Genomic DNA, 23,892 nt, shown 5'->3' with positions numbered 1-23,892 from the left:
TTCCAATGGGTGTTGCTGCTCTCTCCGATACGGTGGCTCCTCTCTGCTGCGATCTTTGTCCTCCTTCTATCTAGTCCAGGCTGGCATTGCGGTCCTGCTCAAGCGCACTTTGATCTGCCCTACTGAGGCAGATCAAAGTACTCTAAGGCACAGGTGCGAGGACAGGTTAAAGACCGCTGGTGCATGCGCACTTCAATACTTTGACCTGCCCTAAGCAGGGCAGATCAAAGTGCACCTGTGTAGGACCTCACTGGTAGCCAGTGTGGATAACGTAGGACACATCACGCACAGTGGCCACAGAAGAAGGGGACAGTGATCGTCGCAGAGAGGAGGTGCCGGACCGAAGAGCAGCGACACCCATCGGACCGGACCACCCCCTAGGTGAGTATTATAAAAGTGTTTTTTAAATTATACAGCACAGCCTGGGCTCTTATATACAGTATTCTAGAATGCTGTATATAAGAGCCCACTGGAGGTGGCCACAGGTTATACTTGCCAAATCTGGTGACAGGTTCCTTTTGACTAGGCAATTTCTTTAATGTGATGTGAAACAAACCTTATAAGAAATTAAGTAATAATGCATCTATTATAGTCGAATTTATTCAATATGCTAGAATTTCTGTACTCAGTTTTTCTTGTTAGCTGAATATCACTTAATAAATGTAAGCAAGATTGTCACGCTCCCCGGGTCCTCGGCTCCCCTTCCCGGGTCCCCTGCCCCGCTCCCCGGCTCACCTGCCACGCTCCCCGCGTCCCAGTCCCTTGTGCCCGTCCTTCCTGGGCTTCCTGGCCGCCGATCCCGGCGCCCGACGGCCTCCCAGGCCCTGCTCGGCTCCCCTGCGTCCTCCTCTCAGCCTCCTTCCCTGGCTTCTGGCACCCGGGCCGCGCGCACGCGCATTAGGGCGCGCGCGCGGTCACTGACCCTTTCTTAAAGGGCCAGCGCCCATTAACAGGAAATGAGGTTAGACAGGTACGGGGTATAAAGGGGGTTCTTGTCCAAGGGGGCGGGGCCTGATCTTCGTGTTTTCTGAGCTAGGAGTCAGGTCTCCTTGTGTTTTCCTGCCATACTTACGTATCTCTCTTCTAGAGCTGATCCCGCCTCGCCATCCAGTCCTGCTGAATCCCGAGCCCCGCACGCTGTCCGTCTGCCATCTGACAGTCCGTACCATCTCGGATCCCTGCGGTGACCTGTCATCTCGCTCCCAAGGTTCCGGACCCCGCCTGACATCATCTCGGCCTCCGAACCTGAGCTACGTCACCCGGACTACCATCTGTGACTCCGTGGTCCCAGGGACTCCTTCGCTACCTTCACTTGCACGGACTGTTCTGCTGCCCATCAGTGCTCCAGCTACCGGACTCCCTACCACCATCTTAGAGTTCGGTCCAGTGGATCCACCTCCTGGGTCTGCCCGACCGCCCGGCCCTGACAGTAAGATCAGGCCATGGATCCCGCTGCAGCACTATTGGCCCTGCAAGAGGAACTCCAACGCCAGCGTGAAGTCCAGACCCGCATGCTGCAATTTATGACCTCCGTGGACACTCGCCTGTACACATTACAAGCATCAATGACGCCTGCAGCACCCAGGTCTCCCACTAGGCAATCCACGGCTCCCGCACCAGTGGCAGCCGCGTCGGATGCTTCCCGACTCCGTTTGGCGTCACCTCCTCGTTATGCTGGAGACCCCAAGACCTGCAGGGGCTTCATAAACCAATGCTCCCTTCACTTCACGCAGCTGCCCCATCTGTTCGCCTCCGACCAAGCCAAGGTCGCCTTTATAATGTCTCACCTGGAGGGCGAGGCACTGGCGTGGATGAACCCCTTGTGGGAGAAGGAGGACCCCATGACCAAGGATCTTCAAGAGTTCCTGCAGGCCTTTCGCAGTACCTTTGACGAGCCGGGACGCGCCTCTGCGTCTGCTTCATCACTTCTCCGCCTACGTCAAGGAACAATGACGGTGGGCCAATACGCCATCCGTTTCCGCACTTTGGCTTCTGAACTCGGGTGGAATAATGAGGCCCTGATAGCCGCCTTCTGGGAAGGACTTTCGAGTCGCATCAAAGATGAGTTGGCGGGTCGTGACATGCCCTCCACCCTAGATGCCCTGATTGCCCTAGCCACGCGAGTGGACATTCGTTTTCAGGAGCGCTCCAAAGAGCTGGTTCGTGAGCGACGTGCGGTACGGCACTCCTCTCCGCCACAGAAGTCCTCTGTGCCACAGTCATCTACAGCTGGGATTCCTGTCCACGAACCCATGCAGGTTGATCGAGTACGACAGTCTGACCAACGTCGAGCAGAGCGGCTCGCCAAGGGCCTCTGCTTTTACTGCGGAGGGGACACACATCTCCTACGCTCCTGTCCGGAAAGGCCGGGAAACTCCAAAGCCTAGGGTTGGTAGGAGAGGCCACCCTAGGTGCTGGGACTCTCTCCGACCCAGTTATGTGGACGGTACAAGTATCAACAGGAGAGACGCGCTTCACGGCTGAGGCATACCTCGACTCCGGAGCAGCAGGCAATTTTATCCAGCAGGCCACGGTGGACAAATACCAGCTGCCTGTTACTCTACTCGAGAAGCCCCTACTGATTGCCTCGGTGGATGGGAGACCCCTCTCTGATACCATCTCCTGGATCACGAAGCCGGTGGAACTGCGTATCGGTGCTCTGCACACCGAGAACATCGCTCTCTACGTCCTTCCACACATGTCCCACCAAGTCCTGCTGGGACTTCCTTGGTTGCGAACACACGAACCCTCAGTCAACTGGGGTACTGGCGAAATCACCCGTTGGGGCTCTGCCTGTCATGAGAGATGTCTAAAGTCTATACAACCAGTCCGACGACCTCCGGTTCCTGAGAACCTACCGGGTCTGCCCTCGGCCTATTGGTCCTTCACGGACGTTTTTGACAAGAAGGAGTCTGAGGTACTTCCGCCACACCGTCCCTACGATTGCGCCATCGACCTGCTCCCAGGAACAACACCACCTCGAGGACGGATATATCCGTTGTCTCCAGCCGAAACCAGGGCCATGTCCACCTACATCATGGACAGCCTGGCAAAGGGATTCATCCGGAGATCCTCCTCTCCTGCGGGAGCAGGCTTCTTCTTCGTTAAGAAGAAAGAGGGTGACCTTCGCCCATGCATTGACTACCGGGGCTTGAATCAGATTACTATAAAAAACAAGTACCCCCTACCGCTCATCCCCGAACTGTTCGATCGGCTCAGAGGAGCCCGTGTGTTCACCAAACTGGATCTTCGGGGTGCCTACAACCTAGTTCGTATCCGCTCTGGGGACGAATGGAAGACCGCGTTTAATACTCGCGATGGGCACTATGAATACTGTGTGATGCCCTTCGGTCTGTGTAACGCTCCTGCCGTATTCCAAGAACTGGTGAACGACATTTTCCGGGACCTCCTCTACGTATGTGTAGTAGTTTATCTGGATGACATTCTTGTTTTCTCTCCGGACCTCCAGACCCACAGAGAGAACGTAAAGCTGGTTCTACAAAGACTGAGAGAGAATCGTCTCTACGCCAAATATGAGAAGTGCGTCTTTGAGCAGTCTTCTCTTCCTTTCCTGGGATACATCATCTCGGGGACTGGGCTGCAGATGGATCCCAAGAAGGTCTCCGCCATTCTCAACTGGCCTCCCCCTTCTGGACTGAAGGCAATCCAACGGTTCCTGGGATTTGCCAACTACTACCGCCAGTTTATTCCTCACTTCTCCGCCCTGACTGCTCCTCTCTCCGCTCTGACCAAAAAGGAGGCTAATCCAAAGGACTGGTCACCTGCGGCCGACGCCGCATTTTGCTCCCTGAAGCGAGCATTCGCCTCCTCTCCTGTACTCCACCGACCAGAGTTAAACCGCCAGTTCACCTTAGAGGTGGATGCTTCCTCCTCAGGAGCCGGAGCAGTGCTCATGCAAAAATCCTCCTCCGGGAAGATGGTGACTTGCGGTTTCTTCTCTAAAAGCTTCTCAGCACCTGAACGTAATTACACCATCGGTGACCGAGAGCTATTAGCGGTCAAACTGGCTCTGGAGGAGTGGCGCTACCTCCTGGAAGGAGCAGTGTACCCCGTGATTATCTACACGGACCACAAGAACCTGGAATACCTGCGGTCCGCTCAGCGACTGAACCCACGGCAAGCCAGGTGGTCCTTATTCTTTGCCAGGTTTGACTTCCAGCTTCATTTCCGACCCGCGGACAAGAATATACGCGCTGATGCCTTGTCTAGGTCTCTCATGCCTCTGGAGCAGGAGGAAGAGACTATCCAACCTATCATCTCTCCTAACAAGATTGTTCCGGTGGCTCCTGTCACTCTGGCCCAGATACCACCCGGGAAGACCTATGTCTCTGAGACCGACAGGGAAAAAGTGTTACACTGGGGTCATGCCTCGAAAACAGCCGGCCATGCAGGCCAGAAGAGAACATGGGGTGCGATTGTACGCCATTACTGGTGGCCATCCCTTCGCACGGACGTTGCCGCCTTTGTCTCTGCCTGCCCCTCTTGTGCCAGGAACAAGACGCCCAAACACCTGCCCTATGGCCGTCTTCTGCCTCTGCCGATACCCTCAGTTCCATGGCAACACATAGCGATGGACTTTATTACGGACTTGCCAGTATCCTCCGGACACACAGTCATATGGGTCGTGGTGGATCGGTTCTCCAAAATGGTTCACTTCGTCCCTATGCCCGGACTGCCCTCTGCTCAGGAACTCGCGGAAGCCTATATACAACACATCTTTCGCTTACATGGCTTTCCTTCCCACATCGTGTCCGACAGAGGAACTCAGTTCACCTCCCGCTTCTGGAGGGCTCTCTGCAAACATCTGGGAGTGACTCTGGACTTTTCTTCCGCTTACCATCCTCAGTCTAATGGCCAAGTGGAGAGGGTCAATCAAATCTTGACATCCTTCTTACGTCACTATGTCAACGCCCATCACGACGACTGGTCCACGCTTCTGCCTTGGGCTGAGTTCTCCCATAACCACCACGTCAGTGAGTCGTCCTCCAAATCTCCCTTCCATGTCGTTTACGGACTACAGCCTTCCGTCCCGTTGCCTATATCCCCTTCTTCGGATGTCCCTGCTGCTGATACTGTAGCCCGTGACTTCGCTACCATTTGGGACTCTGTCAAGGCGTCCCTTGGGCGCGCTTCCCAGCGGATGAAGAAACACGCTGACAAAAGGCGTCTAGACCCTCCGTGTTTCTCTCCTGGTGACCTGGTCTGGCTTGCTTCCCAGTACATCCGACTGAAGATTCCTTCCTACAAGCTGGGTCCTCGCTACATCGGGCCGTTTAAGGTCCTCAGCAAGATCAATGAGGTCTCCTACAAACTGAAGCTTCCGGCCACGATGAGAATACCCAACTCCTTCCACGTCTCTCTCCTCAAGCCGGTGTTCCTTGGTCCCTTCTCCGCTGCTGCCAGCCCGGCTCCTCCTCCTATTGCTGAGGACGACATCTACGCGGTAAGAGATATCGTGGCCATGAAGACTGTTCGTGGCCGGCAGTTCTTCCTGGTGGACTGGGAGGGGTATGGTCCTGAGGATAGATCCTGGGAACCCAGGGAGAATGTGGGCACTCCTCTGATCCGTGCCTTCATGTCTCGGTTGCGGGGAGGGGGGCGTGGGGGGGGGTACTGTCACGCTCCCCGGGTCCTCGGCTCCCCTTCCCGGGTCCCCTGCCCCGCTCCCCGGCTCACCTGCCACGCTCCCCGCGTCCCAGTCCCTTGTGCCCGTCCTTCCTGGGCTTCCTGGCCGCCGATCCCGGCGCCCGACGGCCTCCCAGGCCCTGCTCGGCTCCCCTGCGTCCTCCTCTCAGCCTCCTTCCCTGGCTTCTGGCACCCGGGCCGCGCGCACGCGCATTAGGGCGCGCGCGCGGTCACTGACCCTTTCTTAAAGGGCCAGCGCCCATTAACAGGAAATGAGGTTAGACAGGTACGGGGTATAAAGGGGGTTCTTGTCCAAGGGGGCGGGGCCTGATCTTCGTGTTTTCTGAGCTAGGAGTCAGGTCTCCTTGTGTTTTCCTGCCATACTTACGTATCTCTCTTCTAGAGCTGATCCCGCCTCGCCATCCAGTCCTGCTGAATCCCGAGCCCCGCACGCTGTCCGTCTGCCATCTGACAGTCCGTACCATCTCGGATCCCTGCGGTGACCTGTCATCTCGCTCCCAAGGTTCCGGACCCCGCCTGACATCATCTCGGCCTCCGAACCTGAGCTACGTCACCCGGACTACCATCTGTGACTCCGTGGTCCCAGGGACTCCTTCGCTACCTTCACTTGCACGGACTGTTCTGCTGCCCATCAGTGCTCCAGCTACCGGACTCCCTACCACCATCTTAGAGTTCGGTCCAGTGGATCCACCTCCTGGGTCTGCCCGACCGCCCGGCCCTGACAAAGATACAGTGGAACCTTGGTTTAAGAGTAACTTGGTTTGCGAGCGTTTTGCAAGACAAGCAAAGCTTTTTACAAATTTGTAAATTGGTTTAAGAGCAATGATTTTCAATAAGAGCAAAAACTCTCCTTGTACACTTCCTGTTTTGTACTTTCACCACGCTCTAGAGGTAACTTTCTGTACATACAGTGTGTACTGGTTGTAGTTATGCTACAAATGTCTGGTGGCTGGTCACCACCATGCTATGCACGCCTGATCTTGGTTTGCAATATATTCCTCCTGTTGGTAGCTGTTCACATTCAGTTGCCTCACCCTTTCCACAGGCATTGCTAATTAAGCACCATACTTGGATCTGGTCCGTCTTTATCAATAGTTGCTGTCTGGCACTGGGAGGGTCAGTTCTGATATAGTCCTGGTATGTGTAGAGCTTGCTCCACATGCTGGGACCTGGGCTGGCCTCTATCCACAATTGCCTCTTTTGCAACATAGAAGCGGTTATATATACAGGTTACAGGTATGTGTGATCCATTATGGTTCTGCTTTTAACTTTATCTAGGAGGCCGCATGGCACATGAAATACAGAATATAGAGTAGGACCCCCCTGTTGAGATTTGCCGTGACGTTGGCAGGGGTGGCTCAAAGAATTGATCAATTATTTGCTAAAAATCTCATTTATATTACAGTACAGTTGGAATAAATCTGTGAATTTGCACTTTTTATATGATGCATGCCATTTTCAGATCGTGCTGGCTCCCCTCTCTCATACAGTGTGTACTGTATACAGCATACCATTGTACAGTATATACTATATAGCATGTCTATCAATTTGCATTTGTGGATACAATATTGTACTTTCTTATTGATTACCAGTATACCACATTGCTTGTACTATACCTCCCGCACACCATTAATTTTATTGTAAGCTAAAGTGCAGTTTAATTTGCTTTATATGTTTTTTACTATAGTGTATTTTGTATTATTGTACTGTAATTCTATATAAATACAGGACATTATATTGTATTACTGTAATACATTTGTATAAATACAGTAAATATTTTTGGGTTGTGGAACGAATTGTCTGCATTTCAGTTATTTCCTATGGGAAAATTTGCTTTGATATAAGAGTAACTTAGTTTAAGAGCACACTCCCGAAATGAATTATTCTCGTAATCCAAGGTTCCAATGTATATGCTCTTATTTTGAACAAATGTGTACACTATGCTCACTCTTGTTGGGACATAGAAGAGGCAGAGATGTGCTCAGCTATCACGTCTACCTCAATGGAACCTGCTCCTTATTCTTTGTGTTTATTTATAGGTTTCACAAATCCTGTGCAAATGAGTCCAAGCTTTACTTAGACAGATTAGCCAGGCAGAGTTTTGCAGTCTGGCAAAAGAGTTAACCTGTTTATTCTTTTCCGTCAGTCCTATATAATTTATTTTGCAAGTAAACACGGTGAAGGATAATCATCTTAAATTGCTGCCATAAGTAAGAACTTGTATATACTGCATATAATGACTAGAAAAAATAAGAATAAAATCAGTATAAGGAGCTAGATAGATAGATAGATAGATAGATAGAGGGATAGATAGATAGATAGATAGATAGGAAGATAGATAGATAGATAGATAGATAGATAGATAGATAGATAGATAGATAGATAGATAGATAGATAGATGGATGGATGGATGGATGGATGGATGGATGGATAGATAGATAGATAGATAGATAGATAGATAGATAGATAGATAGATAGATAGACATACTGTGAGCACAATCATTAGTCAGTTTGTATTTCCGATAGATAATTTATTGTTGACCAACTATAGACCTGTTCTGGCACCTCAGGGGCTCTACCAATGTGACAATGCACCCGCAAGCTATTCCAACTAAATCTGAACTCCAATATGGCACCTCTAACCCTCTGAGTTTTGCACTGTGCCTCAAAAGTAGTTTTAAACCTCATATGGGGCATTGGCAAACTCAGGAGAAATTGCATAACAAGTTCTTTAGTCCATTTTCTCCTGTTAACCTTTTTGAAATTAAAACTTTAGGGCCAAAGCAACAATTTGATAGAAAATATGGTATTTTTTTATTTCATAGTCCAATGGTATACAATGCAGTGAGTCACCTGAGGGTTAAATTTGCCCACTGTACCCCAAGACGAATTTCTTTAGAGGTGTAGAGGTGTAGTTTCCAGAATAGGTTCATTTGTAGGAGAGGGGGGGTTACTGTTTTAGAATGTAAAGGGCTGTTCAAATGTGACATGATGTCCGCAATCTATCCAAGCCAAAATGGCTCTCCAAAATTCAAATAGCACTCCTTCCCTTACAAGCCCTGTCATGTGCCCAAGTAGTAGTTTTCCACCATATACTGTATTGGGTATCAGCATACTCAGGAGAAATTACACATCAATTTGTATGGTCTATTTTTACCTGTTACCCCTGTGAGAAATAAACTGGAGCTAAAACAACATTTTTGTGTGAAAATTAGGATTTTGTTATTTTCACAGTTCAACGTTATAAAATTCTGTGAAGCGCCTGGAACTTCAATGTGCTCATCACACATCCTGATAAATTTCTTGAGCAGTTTAGTTTTAAAAATGAGGTTATTTATGGGAGGTTTCCCCTGTTTAGGCACATCAGGGGCTCTCCAAATGTGACATAGGGTCAGCCAGTTATTTCAGCCAATTTTGCGTCCTAAAAGTTAAACGGCGCTCCTATCCTTCTGAGCCCTTCCGTGCACCCAAACAGTAGTTTTCAAGCACGTATGTTGTATTGGCATAATCAGGAGAAATTGTACATTAAATTGTACAGTGCATTTTCTCCTTGTGAAAAAGCAAAATTTGTAGCTGAAACAATAAACAAAATCTCAGAAGCACCAGGGGGTTCAAGGTGCTCGCGAAACATCTTGATCAATTGCTCTAGGGCTCTAGTATTCAAAGTGTCACTTGTGGGAGAGCTTCACTGTTTAGGCACATCAAGGGCTTTGCAAACGCGACATGCCATCCACTATCGATTCCAGATGATTTTGTTCTGAAAGTCAAATGGTGCTTCTTCCCTTCCAAGCTCTGCTGTGCGCCCAACCAGTTTTCCTCCACTTTTGAGGTATTGGTGTACTCAGGAGAAATCGCACAGCAAATTGTGTAGTGCATTTGTTTCTATTATACATGTGAAAATGCAACATTTGTAGCTAAAGTAACAATTTTGTGGGATTAAAAGTTTGAAAATTGTGACATTTTCAACAAATTTCTGATATTTTCACAAATAAATGCAAAAAAAAATATTGTCCTAGATATACAGGTAACATGAAGTACAATATGTCACAAAAAACAATCTCAGAATCATCGGGATCCATTGATGTGTTCCAGTGAACTCATAAAGTGACACTGGTAAGAAATGTAAAATTTGGCCTTGTCAGGAAGTTGGTGGTGAGGGAGTTAAAATGAGTTTGGGTGTGATTGGTTAATTTTGAACACAACCACGTCACCAATTATAAGGGTGCTCAGATTTAGGCAACCGCGTTATTTTACTTTTGTTATTTTTGTTTTACTACTCAAAATGATTTCAGTTTGCTTCCCAATTGGTTTCTACAAATTAGGGGTGACAATGAGAATGGAAAAAGTTCCGAAATGATCTTTCTTGTTTTATTTTTAGGGTACATGCCCACGATCAGTGTTTGCAGCAATTTTAGATACAGTGTGTTTTTGCTGCATCCAAAACACTGCATTGTACAGTACAAGCACAGTGGATGGGATTTCTAGAAAACCCATGCCTATTATGCGTGTGCGGCCCACAGTGAAAACTGACCTCTGGTGCAGTTGGTTTTCTGAGCTTGTATCTACCTACTTTGTATTTCCTTTGATGTCCTTTATGACAAACAGGGACTAATTGAAGTTGAAATGATTGACAAAAGTAAATCATAATGTTGTAAAAAAATATATGGTAAAAGAAAAAGTTTCATTTACAGCAGACAAGAAAGACAAACTTAGGGTACATGCACATGATCAGTGTCTGCAGCATTTTGGATGCAGCGTATTTTCGCTGCGTTGTACAGTTCAAGCACAGTGGATGGGATTTCTAGAAATCCCTTGCCCACTGTGCATATGCGGCCTGCAGCAAACACTGACCTGCGGTGCAGATTTCCAAGCCGCAAGCATGTCAATTCTTTGCTGCGGAGTCGCAAGCGTCCTCCTTTGGGAGAACACAAGCGAGAGGACGCAGTGCCTCAAATCCAGAACCTGGGCATGAGCAGCTGCGTTCTTCTGCGCAGGTCCTGATTGTAGGCTCGTACCCTTGTACAGTTTTATAAAACCTGGTGTTTTATCAGAGTTGTGTAGACTTTTTATATAAACTGTAGATGTGGCACTTACCGGACACATCATCTGAGAGTGCAAGGTCTATAAAGTGGGCCCCCCACCCTTTAAACATCTATGGCAACCTGTTGATTTTCATGAAATGTGTAATATGTGAAAACCCCTGAAAATCGCTATACAAATTGGTTTGCAATTAGCCCATATATGTGTACTCAATATAAGATCCACTATCTTGCATATATGTGTGAATTGAGGCTGTGAGTACGCGACTAAATGGATGTAGAAGTCCAGAGACAGAGCAAAATACAGAATTAGCATCACACTTAACTATACCCATCTCCTGTAATAAGGGTTCACCAAGTTTGTGGTGTCTCATATATGTCTTAATACTATGCAGTTCTGACTTCTATAAATAAAATGTTGAAATGTGATAACTATAAATGATCCATTTTACTATAAGAATATGTAGTATAGCTGTAATAGGGCCTGTGCAGGTTATGTTCAGTAGGAATCTATGTGGCTATTAATTATATTTGTTTGCCATACAAAAGACTAATAGGAAAGTTAAAAAAAAAATTAATGATTGGAACAGTGTGTTCTAGACAGAACTGATAATTATCTTTCATTAGATGGTTGTGTTCCATGGTAGCAGTGACAACTGGAGTACAAAGTGAACGTTATTTCAGGTGCGGACTGGCCCACATGGGAACAGGTGATTCACCAGGTGGGCCCCTGTGGAGCAGTCGGCCCACCCGTCTAGATGAGTAGCAGTTGGCACAATAGGCTTGATTCATGTACATGTACAGACAAAGCAGCATCTCGTTATTCATTTATCAAACTACCCAGCTTATTATATAAAATCAGCGATAAATTTGTGAATAGGAATAATATAATGTTTGCATGGCGCTAAATAGCGGGGCTCTAGAGTCAATATTACTAGCAGGCCCATGGTAGCCCAGCCCTACACTGCTTCATTTTCTATAGTTAGTTCTGACTTCACTTTCATACTATGACTATTAAATTAACATTTCACTAAAGAGTTATATACTGTACTAGCTATTGAACCCCGGATGTCGATGATTTATCAGGGCAGGACTTTGTGGGTGGGGTCATTTTTATCTATTCCTACCCTGGCTGCTTTCCTTCCCTTTATTTAAATTTTCCTCGTGACTGCTGCCATTATCCCTATGGCTGACGCGTGCACAGTGCTATGTTCATGTAGTTTAATTCTTCACTAGAATGGGTCTGGAGTCAGTGAGTGCGCATACAGCAATCTCTGGCTCCATTTATTGAAGACAATCTGTTACCTAATCTGAAAAAACTAGTGATATTCACTGGCCTTCAATAAAATGGCACCGGAGTTGGTGGAATATGCACGCGTTGACTCCGATGCCATATTATTGAAGAACTCAACTACAACGTGAAAATAGCATTGGGCACGTGCTGGCCCAGCTTTGTATAGGACTTATTCAGCATTTTGTAATGAGTGAATGAAAAAATAAATAAATATATATGTGTGTGTGAGTGTGTATTGATAGTTAAAAGAGTGCAGTAGCGTGCAATAGTCGACATCGGTCAGTGAATTGGCCGCATATATGTGTATGTATAAGTGTGTATAAAAATGTATGTGTATGATTGTTTGTGTATGAGTGTGCACGTGTGTGTTGGCAGATAACAGAGATCAGCAGTGCACACCCTTGTAGTCGGCGCAGTGATGTCAGTGAACTGTATGTGTGTATGAGTGTGTGTGTTTGTATTGACAGATAACCAAGAATAGCAGCGTGTACCCCTGTGGTCAGCGCAGTGACGTCAGTCAATTGACTGCATATATGTGTGTATATGAGTGTGTGTGTGTATTGGCAGATAACAGAGAGCAGCAGCACACATCCTTGTGGTTGCCGCAGTGATGTCAGTGAATTAGTCGCACATATGTGTGTATATGAGTGTGTATATGTATATTAGCAGATAACAAAGAGCAGCAGCGCACATCCTTGTGGTTGGCACAGTGACGTCAGTGAATTAGTCACACATGTGTGTATATGAGTGTTTATTTGTATATTAGCAGATACCAAAGAGCAGAAGCGCACACCCTTGTGGTCGGAACAGTAACGTCAGTGGATTGGCTGCATGTAGATTGTTTGTGGGTGTATGAGTTTATGCATGTGTATAAGTGTGTGTGTATTGGCAAATAACAGATAGCAGCAGCGTGCACCCTTGTGGTCAGTGCAGTAACATCAGTGAATTGGCCGCATATATGTGTGTGTATGAGTGTGTGTATTGGCACATAACAGATAGCAGTAGTGTGCACCCTTGTGGTCGGTGCAGTGACATCAGTAAATTGGCCGCATATATGTGTATGTTTGAGAGTGTGTATTGGCAGATAACAGATAGCAGCAGTGTGCACCCTTGTCTATTTGTCCATAGCAACCAATCAGAGCGCAGCTTTCACTTTACCTCAGCAGCTTAGTTCTGCAATAGTAAAGAGGCGTTGCCAGTGACTGAATGGGGCACGTCTCTTGTGCACTGCTGAAGCCAATCAGTAGCTGTGGGCATGTCCTCTTGCCATCCTGGCTTCAGACGGAATGACAGGTTCAGCATTATATAGTCAATGCAGTTATGGCCGAAAATGTTGTTACCATTGAAATTGTTCCAGAAAATGAAGTATTTCTCACAAAAATTGTTTGCAATTACACCTGTTTTCTTAAATACATGTTTATTTTCTTTGCATGTATTGGAACTACACAAAAAAATGCAAATTAGCCATCATTTCACACAAAACCTCAAAAATGGGCTGAACAAAATTGTTTTCACCTTTCTAAAATTGTGGGAAAAAAACTTTTCAAACTCACCTGTGCCAAGTAAGAGGTGTGGGCATTATGAATCACACCTGAAACCAGATAAAAAGGGAGAAGCTGACTCAGTCTTTTAATTGTGTATATGAGTGTGCCACACTAAGCATGGTGAACAAAAGAGGAGAACAGATCTGTCTGAGGACTTGAGAACCAAAACTGTTGAAAAATATCAACAATCTCAAGATTACAATTCCATCTCCATTGATCTTGATGTTTCTTTGTCCACTGTGTGCAACATAATGAAGATGTTTACTACCCATGGCACTATAGATAATTTCCCTGGACGTGGACGACATTAAAAAACTTAATGAAAGGTTGCAACTCAGGATAACCCCAATCAAATTCCAAAGAAATTCAAGCTGTCCTGCAGGCTCAGGGTTCATCAGTGTTAGCATGATCTATCCATCGACATTTGAATAAAGTGAAATGTTATGACAGGAGGCCCAGGAGGACCCAACTCCTGACACAGAGACATAAAAAAGCTAGACTACAGTTTGCCAAGTCATACATGAGTAAGCCAAAATCCTTCTGGGAAAATGTCTCATGGACAGATGAAACCAAGATAGAGCTTTTTGGTAAAGCACATCATTCTACTATTTACTAAAAATGTAATTAGGCCTATAAAGAAAAAAACACAGTACCAACAGTCAAATATGGTGGAGGTTCAAAGATTTTGTTTCCTGTTCTTTTGCTGCCTCTGCCACTTGGTACCTTGACTGTGTGCAATGTATCATGAAATATGAAGATTACCAAAGAATTTTGGGTTGTAATATGGTGCCCAGTGTCAGAAAGCTGGAGTTGCATTCTAGGTCAAAGGTCTTCCAGCAAGGCAATGACCCCCAATATACTTCAAGAAGCACCCAGAAATGGATGGAAACAAAGCGCTGGAAAGTGACCAGAAATAAGTCTGGATCTACCTTATGCATACAGCTTTATCTTGAACGCTACCCACAATGTTTCATTGGGTTGAGGACTGGGGACTTAGGGGGAAAATCTTGCACCTCTACTTAATTGTCATTGAACCATTTCTTCGCCAATTTTGACGAATGCTTCAGGTCGTTGTCCCACTGGACACTATGTTGTCCTTTTCGTACCCATAGTACTCAAGTGTCACATAGGTCATCATTGAGACCACCATCAAACCTGGTCAAGTATGCAACGCCTTTGGGCGTGAAAAAGCCCATATCATCTGGCTTCCTCCACTAAACCTGACAGTTCCTTCAATTTCTCGATTCGTAAGACCCTTTTTCCCTTGTTTCTTCCAGACCCATGCTTTTTTGCAAACTCGTGCCAACGGTTCTTATGACCATATGAAGGCTTCTTTACCTTTTTCGGGCCACCATTCCAAAGTGGTATAACTTGCATTGCACGATGCTTATGGACATATGTGATCTTGGGCTTATTTTCAGGGTAGGACTTATATTTAAGCCTTACACCGAAAATGCTGAAAATTCCTGTTAGGGCTTGTTTTTGGGTGTGGGCTTATTTCTGGAAAAATATGGTAGAATACGAGTAACTTCCACTGCTGTGTTTGTCGCTCCAGAACTAATAGACCTTCTGATGAGCTGGCTTCTTGGCTCCGATATTTTACTTAGACATCCACCTCTTGGCATTTGAATAGATGGACAGACTCAATTTTATATTCTTCCAATTGTCATACTTACACAATGCAGTTTGGCAATTTTCTTGACTGAGCTAGATGATACTGTTTATCTTTTCTTGGGAAATCTTCTTCATGGCTGCTCCTCGATTTGTACCAGTGACCTTTGCTTAGGAATCAACCAGATAACACACTGAGCTATTATAGAATATAGAATGTGAGAACAGGTTCTTAAATATATACAAGAAGAAAAGGTAATCCACCATAAAGAGCAAAACAGTAACAATGCAGCGACATGACAAGAATCTGCATAACTAATCATATGCTAGTCAAATTCAAGTCAAAATCTCAAGACCTTCGCAATCTTGCTGCTGCAAAGCATACTTGCATTGGTAGCAGACACATTTCTAAACTACTGAAGGTTACAGTGAGCACAGTAGGGGCCATAATCTGGAAGTGGAAAGACAGTAATTCACCATACATCGGTCATGACCATGTGCTACCCGCCAGATTTTAGAAAGAGAATTTAAAATAATTAACAGAAGAGTTTTTATGGACCACCTGCGGAGAGCTAGAGAAAGACCTGGAATCAGCAGGTACACTTGTTTCAAAGAAAAGAACAAGTAATGCACTCACCCTTCATGGCCTGTATGCATGCTCACCATGCAAGACTCCAATGCTGAACAAAAAGCATGATCAAGCGGATTTAAAGTTTGTTCAACAACATTTAGACAAACCTATGAAATACTAGAATATTGGATGCCATAATAGACACCATATTTGGAGGTCAAAAGGCACTGAATATCTCCCCCAAAACATGGATGAGTTGTTACTGACATTTGGTGAAAAATTCACATCAATAGTACATATATTGAATTTGGTAATTTGTTTAATACATTTATCTATCTATCTATCTATCTATCTATCTATCTATCTATCTATCTGTCTACAGTATATCACAAAAGTGAGTACACCCCTTACATTTTTGTAAATATTTTATTAGATCATTTCATGGGACAACACTGAATATATGACACCTTGATACAATGTAAAGTAGTCAGTATATAGCTTGTATGACAGTGTAAAATTGCTTTGCCCTCTAAATAACCCAACACACAGCCATTAATGTCAAAACCGCTGGCAACAAAAGTGAGTATACTCCTAAGTGAAATCGCCAAATTGTGACCAAGTAACCATTTTCCCTCCCTGTTGTCATGTGACGCATTATTGTTACAAGGTCTCAGGTGGGAATTGAGATGTGGTATGCTAATTTGGTGTTATCGCTCACACACTCTATCATACTGGTCACTGGAAGTTCAACATGGCACCTCATGGCAAAGAATTCTCTGAGAATCTTAAAAAAATAATTGTTGCTCTACATAAATATGGCCTAGGCTATAGGAAGAATGCCAACACCCTGAAACCAAGCTGTAGCACAGTGGCCAAGACCATACAGCGGTTTAACAAGACAGGTTCCACTCAGAACAGGCATTTCCATAGTCAACCAGAGAAGTTGAGTGCACGTGCTCAGCGTCATATCCAAAGGTTGTCTTTTCAAGGTCGATGTAAATATTGTATAATAAAATAGTCACAAAAAAATGTTTTTTGATGGATAGTTTGTTGAAATAAATAAAAAATAAAATGTGAGTCTGCCGCCCACTGATGTGCAAAATATTAAAGTGCTGAAAGATCTTTTTTTACTGTAATTTTATTTTTAATTATTCTATGATAAGCTCCATTAGAGAATTTACCTCTATATCCTTACATTAGAAGACGTTTCACGTCATAATTTGTAGGCATTCTATTATTTCTTTCAGCACTTTGGCCTTTTAGACCCCACATGTACAAATGATGATTTCTAGACAGTCCCTGAAGGCAATGTCTGTGGATTTGGCAGACGATTTCTCCGGTAGAGGTAGCTACATGTGTTGCTCATAAACTCTATTTTTTTAGTCTGTCTTGCTTTCCTTAGGGAGGTTCTACTGAGATCTCTAGAGAATTGTTGCTGTGTTTTTGTATTGTGCATTTAATAACATGGTCACTACGTTGTTAGGGCAGACATTAAAAACATAAGTATTGCTATTAACAAATATTTATTGTAGGCCTTTAAAAACTAAAGTTTGTTTGGTCCTATCAAGTTAACATGTCATGTTGGACATTAGACCTTGTTCGCACACTGCAGTGTTAACCGCGTTTTTTTTGTGTTTTTGTTGCAGAAATTTCTTGAGAAAATGGTTGTAACCTTTCTGCAGACATCCCCCAGAAAAACTATGGGAAAAAAAAATAGCTGTGCGCACACTGCGTTTTTTTCTCAAGAACATTCTTTCTGCAGAATTTCTTGAGAAAATGAATTAGCATGTCACTTCTATTCTGCAGGTACCTGCGTTTTTTGCCATAGATAATGGTGAAAAACTGCAGGGACCAACCTGCGGAAAAAACTCACCCAAACCACACCAAAAACGCATCAAAAACACACAAAATTGCAGTAAAAACGCATGCGGTTTTCAGTGCGTTATTGGTGCCTTTTTTGACCGCAAGCGCGCTAATCTTTCAGACTCTCAAGACATTTCTCGAGAAAAATCCTTTTTCTAGTGTGAACAGAGCCTTATTATTAGATATTATGCCATGGAAATAAATAATGAATAATTTATAATTATTGAAAATAAATAATAAAGTTATAAATGTCCTGAAGATCAGACAATTCACATTTAGGCCAAATGCACATGTTGAGTATTTGGTGAGTTTTTACCATGATCACGGTGTGCCGATAGGGTGTCATTACACTGGGGGTCAGCTGATGAACGTTATGGGTCTCAGAAAATGGTGCTATAAGCAAAATTCTTTTTTTTCACAACTTTCAGAATTTGTTTTCATAAAAAAAAAGAAAGTATACATGTTTAATATCTATGTACTCATTCTGACCTTGGGAATCATACCACCAGCTCAGTTTTACCATAGTTGAACCTCGTAAATAAACCCCCCACAAAAATAATTTTGGAATTGCATTTTTTTTGCAATTTCACCACATTTGATTTTTTTTCCTGTTTTACAGTACACTGTATGGTAAAATGAATGGTTTCATTCAAACGTACAACCTGTCCAGCAAAAAACAAGCCATTGTATGGCTATTTTGATAGAAAAATAAAAAAGTTATGGTTCTTGGAGGAAGGGGAGGAAAAAATGACAGATGGAAAATCGCTGAGTGGTGGCAAACTGCTAATGAAATAAAAAAGAAGGTTTAATAATACTTTAATGTCAAATTTTGAAGATTTTCCCAGAGTACTGTATATGTTAAACACAATAAAAAAACACACAATGTGAAGTGGACATTACGTGTGCACAGTATTTCACAAGACCAAGCAGCAGATTCTGGTCCACACGAGTGCTCTTCATATCGCACCTAGGTATAGAAAGCTGCAGTCATGGCATCTAAGGAAAATGTTAAAGGGAACTAAGTGTATATAGGATCTGCATGAAGTGGGGATCTGTGCAGATTGATACAGCTAAAATGAACACTATTTGACTCTCATTGCTATTTAGGTTGAATAGCTAATTTTACAAAGTGTCTAATGTTTACAATAAACCGATCACACAAGATCAACTGATGTACCTCAACACAACTAAAAAAGCAGGAGATTTCTTCAAGTTCAGGACAAAATGCCAAGGTGGTGGCTCAGTGACTCTCTGGGGTTGCTGTACTTTTTTCTGGTTCTGGGAACCTGCATCTTGTGGAGGGTAAGACCACGTGCACATGCTGAGTATTTGGTGAGTTTTAACCTCAGTACTTATAAGCCAAAACCAGGAGTGGGTAAAAAATACAGTGGTGACGTGTTTCTATTAAACCTTTCCTTTGATTGTTCCCCTCCTGGTTTTGGCTACAAATACTGAGGTAAAAACCCTCATCAAATACTCAACAACATGTGTACGTGGCCTATGATGGATTCAATGAAGTATCAGGAAATCCTGGGAGAAAAGTCAAGTCTTCTCTGAGGAAGCTGAAGCTCGGGATCACTAGACCTTCCAAAGGATTAATGATCTAAGGCATACATAAAAGTACCGTGTTTCCCCGACAGTAAGACAGTATCTTACATTCTTTTTACCAAGAAAAGTCCCACCATGTCTTACTTTCGGGGTATGTCTTATATTGGAAAAAAATCCCACAGCAATCGCAGCAAGTCTCCATGCTATGTGCCATATGGGGACTTGCCGCGATTGCGCCCTAAGTGTACCGCAAGTTAAGGAAACTTAACCACCAGCGGCTGCACATGAGGGCACTGAGGCTGCGTGTTTTTGTATGTTGTCCATGGTCCTAATGGACCACGGACAACATTACTGCAACATTTCTCAGTGGCCGAACGTTCAGCTGAGCGCCCGACCGCCGGCATGTGTCAGCTCTCAGCTGAGCACTCGGCCTCCGGCATGTCAGGGCACTCAGCTGAGCGCCCGACCACCGGCATTTGACAGCTCTCAGCTGAGCGCTCGGCCGCCGGCATGTCAGGGCACTCAGCTGAGCGCTCGGCCGCCGGCATAGCAATCACAATAGTCGGCTGCCGGTACTGTAAAGAAGAAAAAAAAAAAAAATAAATAAATAACGCTTTCCATTTACTATGTCTTACTTTCGGGGTACGTCTTACATTAGCCGACTCCCCCAAAACCCCCACTACGTCTTACTATCGGGGGTGTCTTACTATCGGGGAAACACGGTAACACCAAAGGTTGGTTTCAGATAACATTCTTGAAGATACTGGTGTGATCTTCAGTCACCTGGTTTGAACACTGAAAATCTTTGGCGCAATTTGAAGTAGGCATTTCCAACATGCAGCTCCAAGAGTGTTAGTGAACTGGAGGCCACTGACTATAAGGAATAATCTAAAATTCCTCAGGAACTATCCTAGAAACTGGTGTCATGTATTATGTAAGACAAATCCAAACAGCCAAAGAATGGTAAAGAAACGTGTCATAAAGAGGCTGAAAAATTCTGAAAAAAAGGGAGCATTTGGAATTGAATATGGAGAAACCACGTGTGTTATTAGTTGTGTTCAGCTATTGAAAATCTTTGTATTGTATTGGTTCATTGCAAAGAGCAAAAAGTTTGTCAATTTTGCCAAACCTCCCCCAAAAAGGAATGTGCAATGGGAAGAGAATGATTTTGATTGTACAGTAACTATACATTGTTTTGCTGGAAAAGATGCAGTATAACTTGTGTCCCTGCTCCTTCTAAGTTTAGGAGCCAAGTGGGTGTTCCTATTAATGTATGTAGGCAATAAACGGGAAAGGAAAAAGTAGTGAAATAGGGTCTTATCTGAGGATAGTGGATAACATGGAGAGACAAAAACAAGCTCACCTGGCGTACTTGTGAAAGCCACAACTACTGAGAAGACAAAGATGGCTGTTGCAGCATCTCTGAGGGTAGTAGTATTCCTTAAAGAAACAAAGATGGAATATCACCATGTGACTGTGGAAAAATCCAGACAAGATGATAAGATGGTGATTTTTATTGTCGACACGTTTCTGAAAACAATTTCTCCATATTCAGGACAAAAAAATCACATGTAGCAAGAGAAGAAGAAAAAATTGCTCTCAGAAACGTATCAACAATAAAAATCATCATCTTATAATCTAGTCTGGATTTTTCCACAGTCGTGCGGCCATATCCCATCTTTGCTTCTTTAAGGAATACTATTAGTGTATGTAAGCACCATTTGTACAAGGAAGACTGTCAGTTATTGAATGAAATCCTACTTATAGGCTGGGGTCACATGACCGTGTTTTCGCCATCGAGAAACACGGTATGGTCATGTTAATCAGAGTTTAATCAAAGTCTGATCATAGTAGGATCCGTTTTTCTCGAAGGTGGCGAGAAAAAAAAAGTTTCTCCATCACCTCCATTCTTTTTATCAGTCCATGAAAACTGGAGCGCACTCTGAAGTCATCTGAATGTGGTCTAGTTTTTTTTCATGGATCCATAGACTTGACTGGCCAAGTGTCAACTGATTCTCAGAGGCAAATTGTGCATGCTGGTGTTTTTTTACTTCAACCGCTTGGTCTTAGGAAAAAATCGGACATGTGCACTGCCATATTGAATAACATAGGTCTTAGTGTCATCCGGTGTTTTGATGGATAGCAGTTGGACTGAAAATACGATCGTCGGCATGAGCCAATAGAATGCACAGGGCTCTAAAAAGTTTGTCTACTTTATTTTCCTTTTACCAAATATCTTTAAGGTTTTTTGACAGTATTGTTCATTTTGAGGAGGCTGATATTTTTATTAATACATACCGTATATTCATCGGTTGTACCGTTAGTACACGGTCTTTCTTTTGTCTTTTATTTTGTGGAGAAGATAAAAATATTTCTTTTTAAATCCGCACAGACCTCCTGGGAGCTTCTGTAGAAGCGCTGCTAACAAATTATCTTAGCAATTCCATTCATTTTGATACAAAGCACATCCTGCAAGAACAACTATGGTAATATGGTAATATATCATACATTTACCAAAAAATTGCATATTAAGAATGTGCCCAGAGGCCCAGCTCTACAAGAAATGATGAAGAAACATTGGAAATATGCTATAAACAGAGCAGGAGTGCCAGATTCCAGCCTTGGAATCGTCGTATTAACCACGATATTGAATGAATCTTGAACGCCATTCTTAATTCCTTAGAGATCTTACACTGTTATTATCATCTTCCCATAATAATGAATTTCCTAGAATATTATGTAATCGTGAATGTTCTGCACAAATAATAAACACATTCAATTCTCATTTGCATTGAACTGGCATACAACATTTATAAGACATCTTAATTATATTTTGTTTCTTATTTTAGATGGACAAAAGAGGAAAAAATCTTTAAGAAAGAAACTGGATTCTTTGGGGAAGGAGAAAAACAAAGATAAAGGTATTAAACATAACGCTGTATATTTATCATGTTGCTTTCTGCTGAATAAAATATTATTTAAAGAGTAATATCCTTTTTACTTTTTAGTTAATAATTCAATAGTACACATGAAAATAAGAAACTTTGTAATGTATCTTATCATCCATTCATTCTCTATGGGACTGTGAGACAAAGTAATGTACAGTGCTCAGGAATCTCCATCAATGACATAGGCCAGGATGCAGCAGAGGGGTGTATGTTTGAATGGCGCTTCCTCTAGATGTCCCCACAGAGCCCCTCCTCAGTATTTGTGGTCATCTCAGGGTTAGACACCCAGGAATTAGTAAATGATTTCCTGTCCTTTAATATTAACTTTCTAGAACCCTGTTAAAAGCTACTTCTTCCATTGATCATTGCTAACCACAAGAAATAAGTTACTGACCACTAGGAAGTAAGTGAACGTTATAACCAATCTGGAAGGTATAAAAGCCATAACTTATAACTAGGTACAGGTAAAATAATATGATGTGTCTTATTTATATACTGTGAAGCACTAGCAAAATTATGGCCATTCCTCCTATGATACACTGTCAAATCCTCATTGGTTTAAATGGAATCTGTCAGGTCCCAAATGTCCACCAACACTTCTATATTGCTTGCTAAATACCCTGCCTATCTAGCCTTTTATCGCATTTGATACTTAAAGGGAACCTGTCACCACTTTTTTGGACTATAAGCTGCGACCACCACCACCGGGCTCTTATATGCATCATTCTAACATGCTATATATAAGAGCCCAGGCCGCTGTGACAACATAAAAAACACTTTATAACACTCACCTAACAGTCGCTCTGCAGTGGATGAGGGCCTAATGGGCGCCTCCCCTTTTGGTCATCTTCGGCTTCGATTTGAAGCCTGTGTGCATGACGCGGCTACGTCATACACACTCGCCGGTCCTGCGCAGGTGCACTACAATACTTTGATCTGCCCTGCTCAGGGCAGATCAAAGCACGCCTGCTCAGGACCGGAATGCCAGCGAGTGTGTATGACGTCGGACCAGTCATGCACCGCGGCTAGAGAAGGAGAACAAAGATGGCCGAAAGAGGCGGCTCTGGCACTGGACAACGGAGACGCCCATTAGGCCCTCATCCACCGCAGTGCGACAGTTAGGTAAGTATTATAAAGTGTTTTTTATGTTGTCACAGCGGCCTGGGCTCTTATATACAGCATATTAGAATGCTGTATTTAAGAGCCCGGTGATGGTGGCAGCTTATAGTCCAAAAAAGTTGGTGACAGGTTCCCTTTAAAACATGTTTAAATAAAGTATTTTGAAACTTTTTTTGATATGCAAACTAGGCTTTTGACTAGTGGTTGGGGTGTTGATTTCCCCAGTCCGAGTCCTGTTCCTCAGCATGTTATCATGCTGTGGGTGTGATAAGATAATTTGCAGGAGTAGGTATCATTGCCAGCTCTCTGGAAATCTCAAGTTGCTTTCTTTACCCAAGTCATTGATGCCCTGAACTCCCCTGAACAGGGAGATGTATGCACCCCGGCTTCAGAGGCGCACAGCGCATGTCCAAAAGTGAAGAACATGTGTTCTGGTGCTTGACCTTCAGCTGCTCCGTGGACATGAGACATCTTCTTCACCTCCTCAGATGCGCAGTGAAGACAGGAAGCCCGTACGGGTATGATAACATGCTGAAGGGAATGACTAGTCTAAAATCAATGACTCAGTAACTACTCAAAAGTTTAACTGCATATGGAAAAAGGAATTTAACATGTGTTTAAGCATCAAAAATTGGTTAGGATGTTTAGCAAGCAATATACAAGTGTTGGTGGGTTGAAGGACATGGAG

General features: G+C 43.9%; 1 protein-coding gene across 4 annotated transcripts in view; it reads left to right on the top strand.

Annotated features, from left to right (window-relative positions):
• ARHGAP6 (Rho GTPase activating protein 6) overlaps positions 1 to 23,892 on the top strand; it is a 369,834-nt gene that overhangs the window by 274,341 nt on the left and 71,601 nt on the right. For all 4 annotated transcript variants that reach the window (XM_075336511.1, XM_075336514.1, XM_075336513.1 and 1 more), the window contains exon 3: positions 21,987 to 22,058. In XM_075336511.1, the coding sequence (XP_075192626.1) occupies positions 21,987 to 22,058 (72 nt within the window). The remainder of the gene's footprint in view (positions 1 to 21,986; positions 22,059 to 23,892) is intronic.

The sequence above is a fragment of the Anomaloglossus baeobatrachus genome, chromosome 2 (genome assembly GCF_048569485.1).
Source record: "Anomaloglossus baeobatrachus isolate aAnoBae1 chromosome 2, aAnoBae1.hap1, whole genome shotgun sequence".
NCBI lineage: Eukaryota > Metazoa > Chordata > Amphibia > Anura > Aromobatidae > Anomaloglossus > Anomaloglossus baeobatrachus.
The sequence above is the reverse complement of the archived record's forward strand: the minus strand, read 5'-3'. Positions and strand labels throughout refer to the sequence as shown.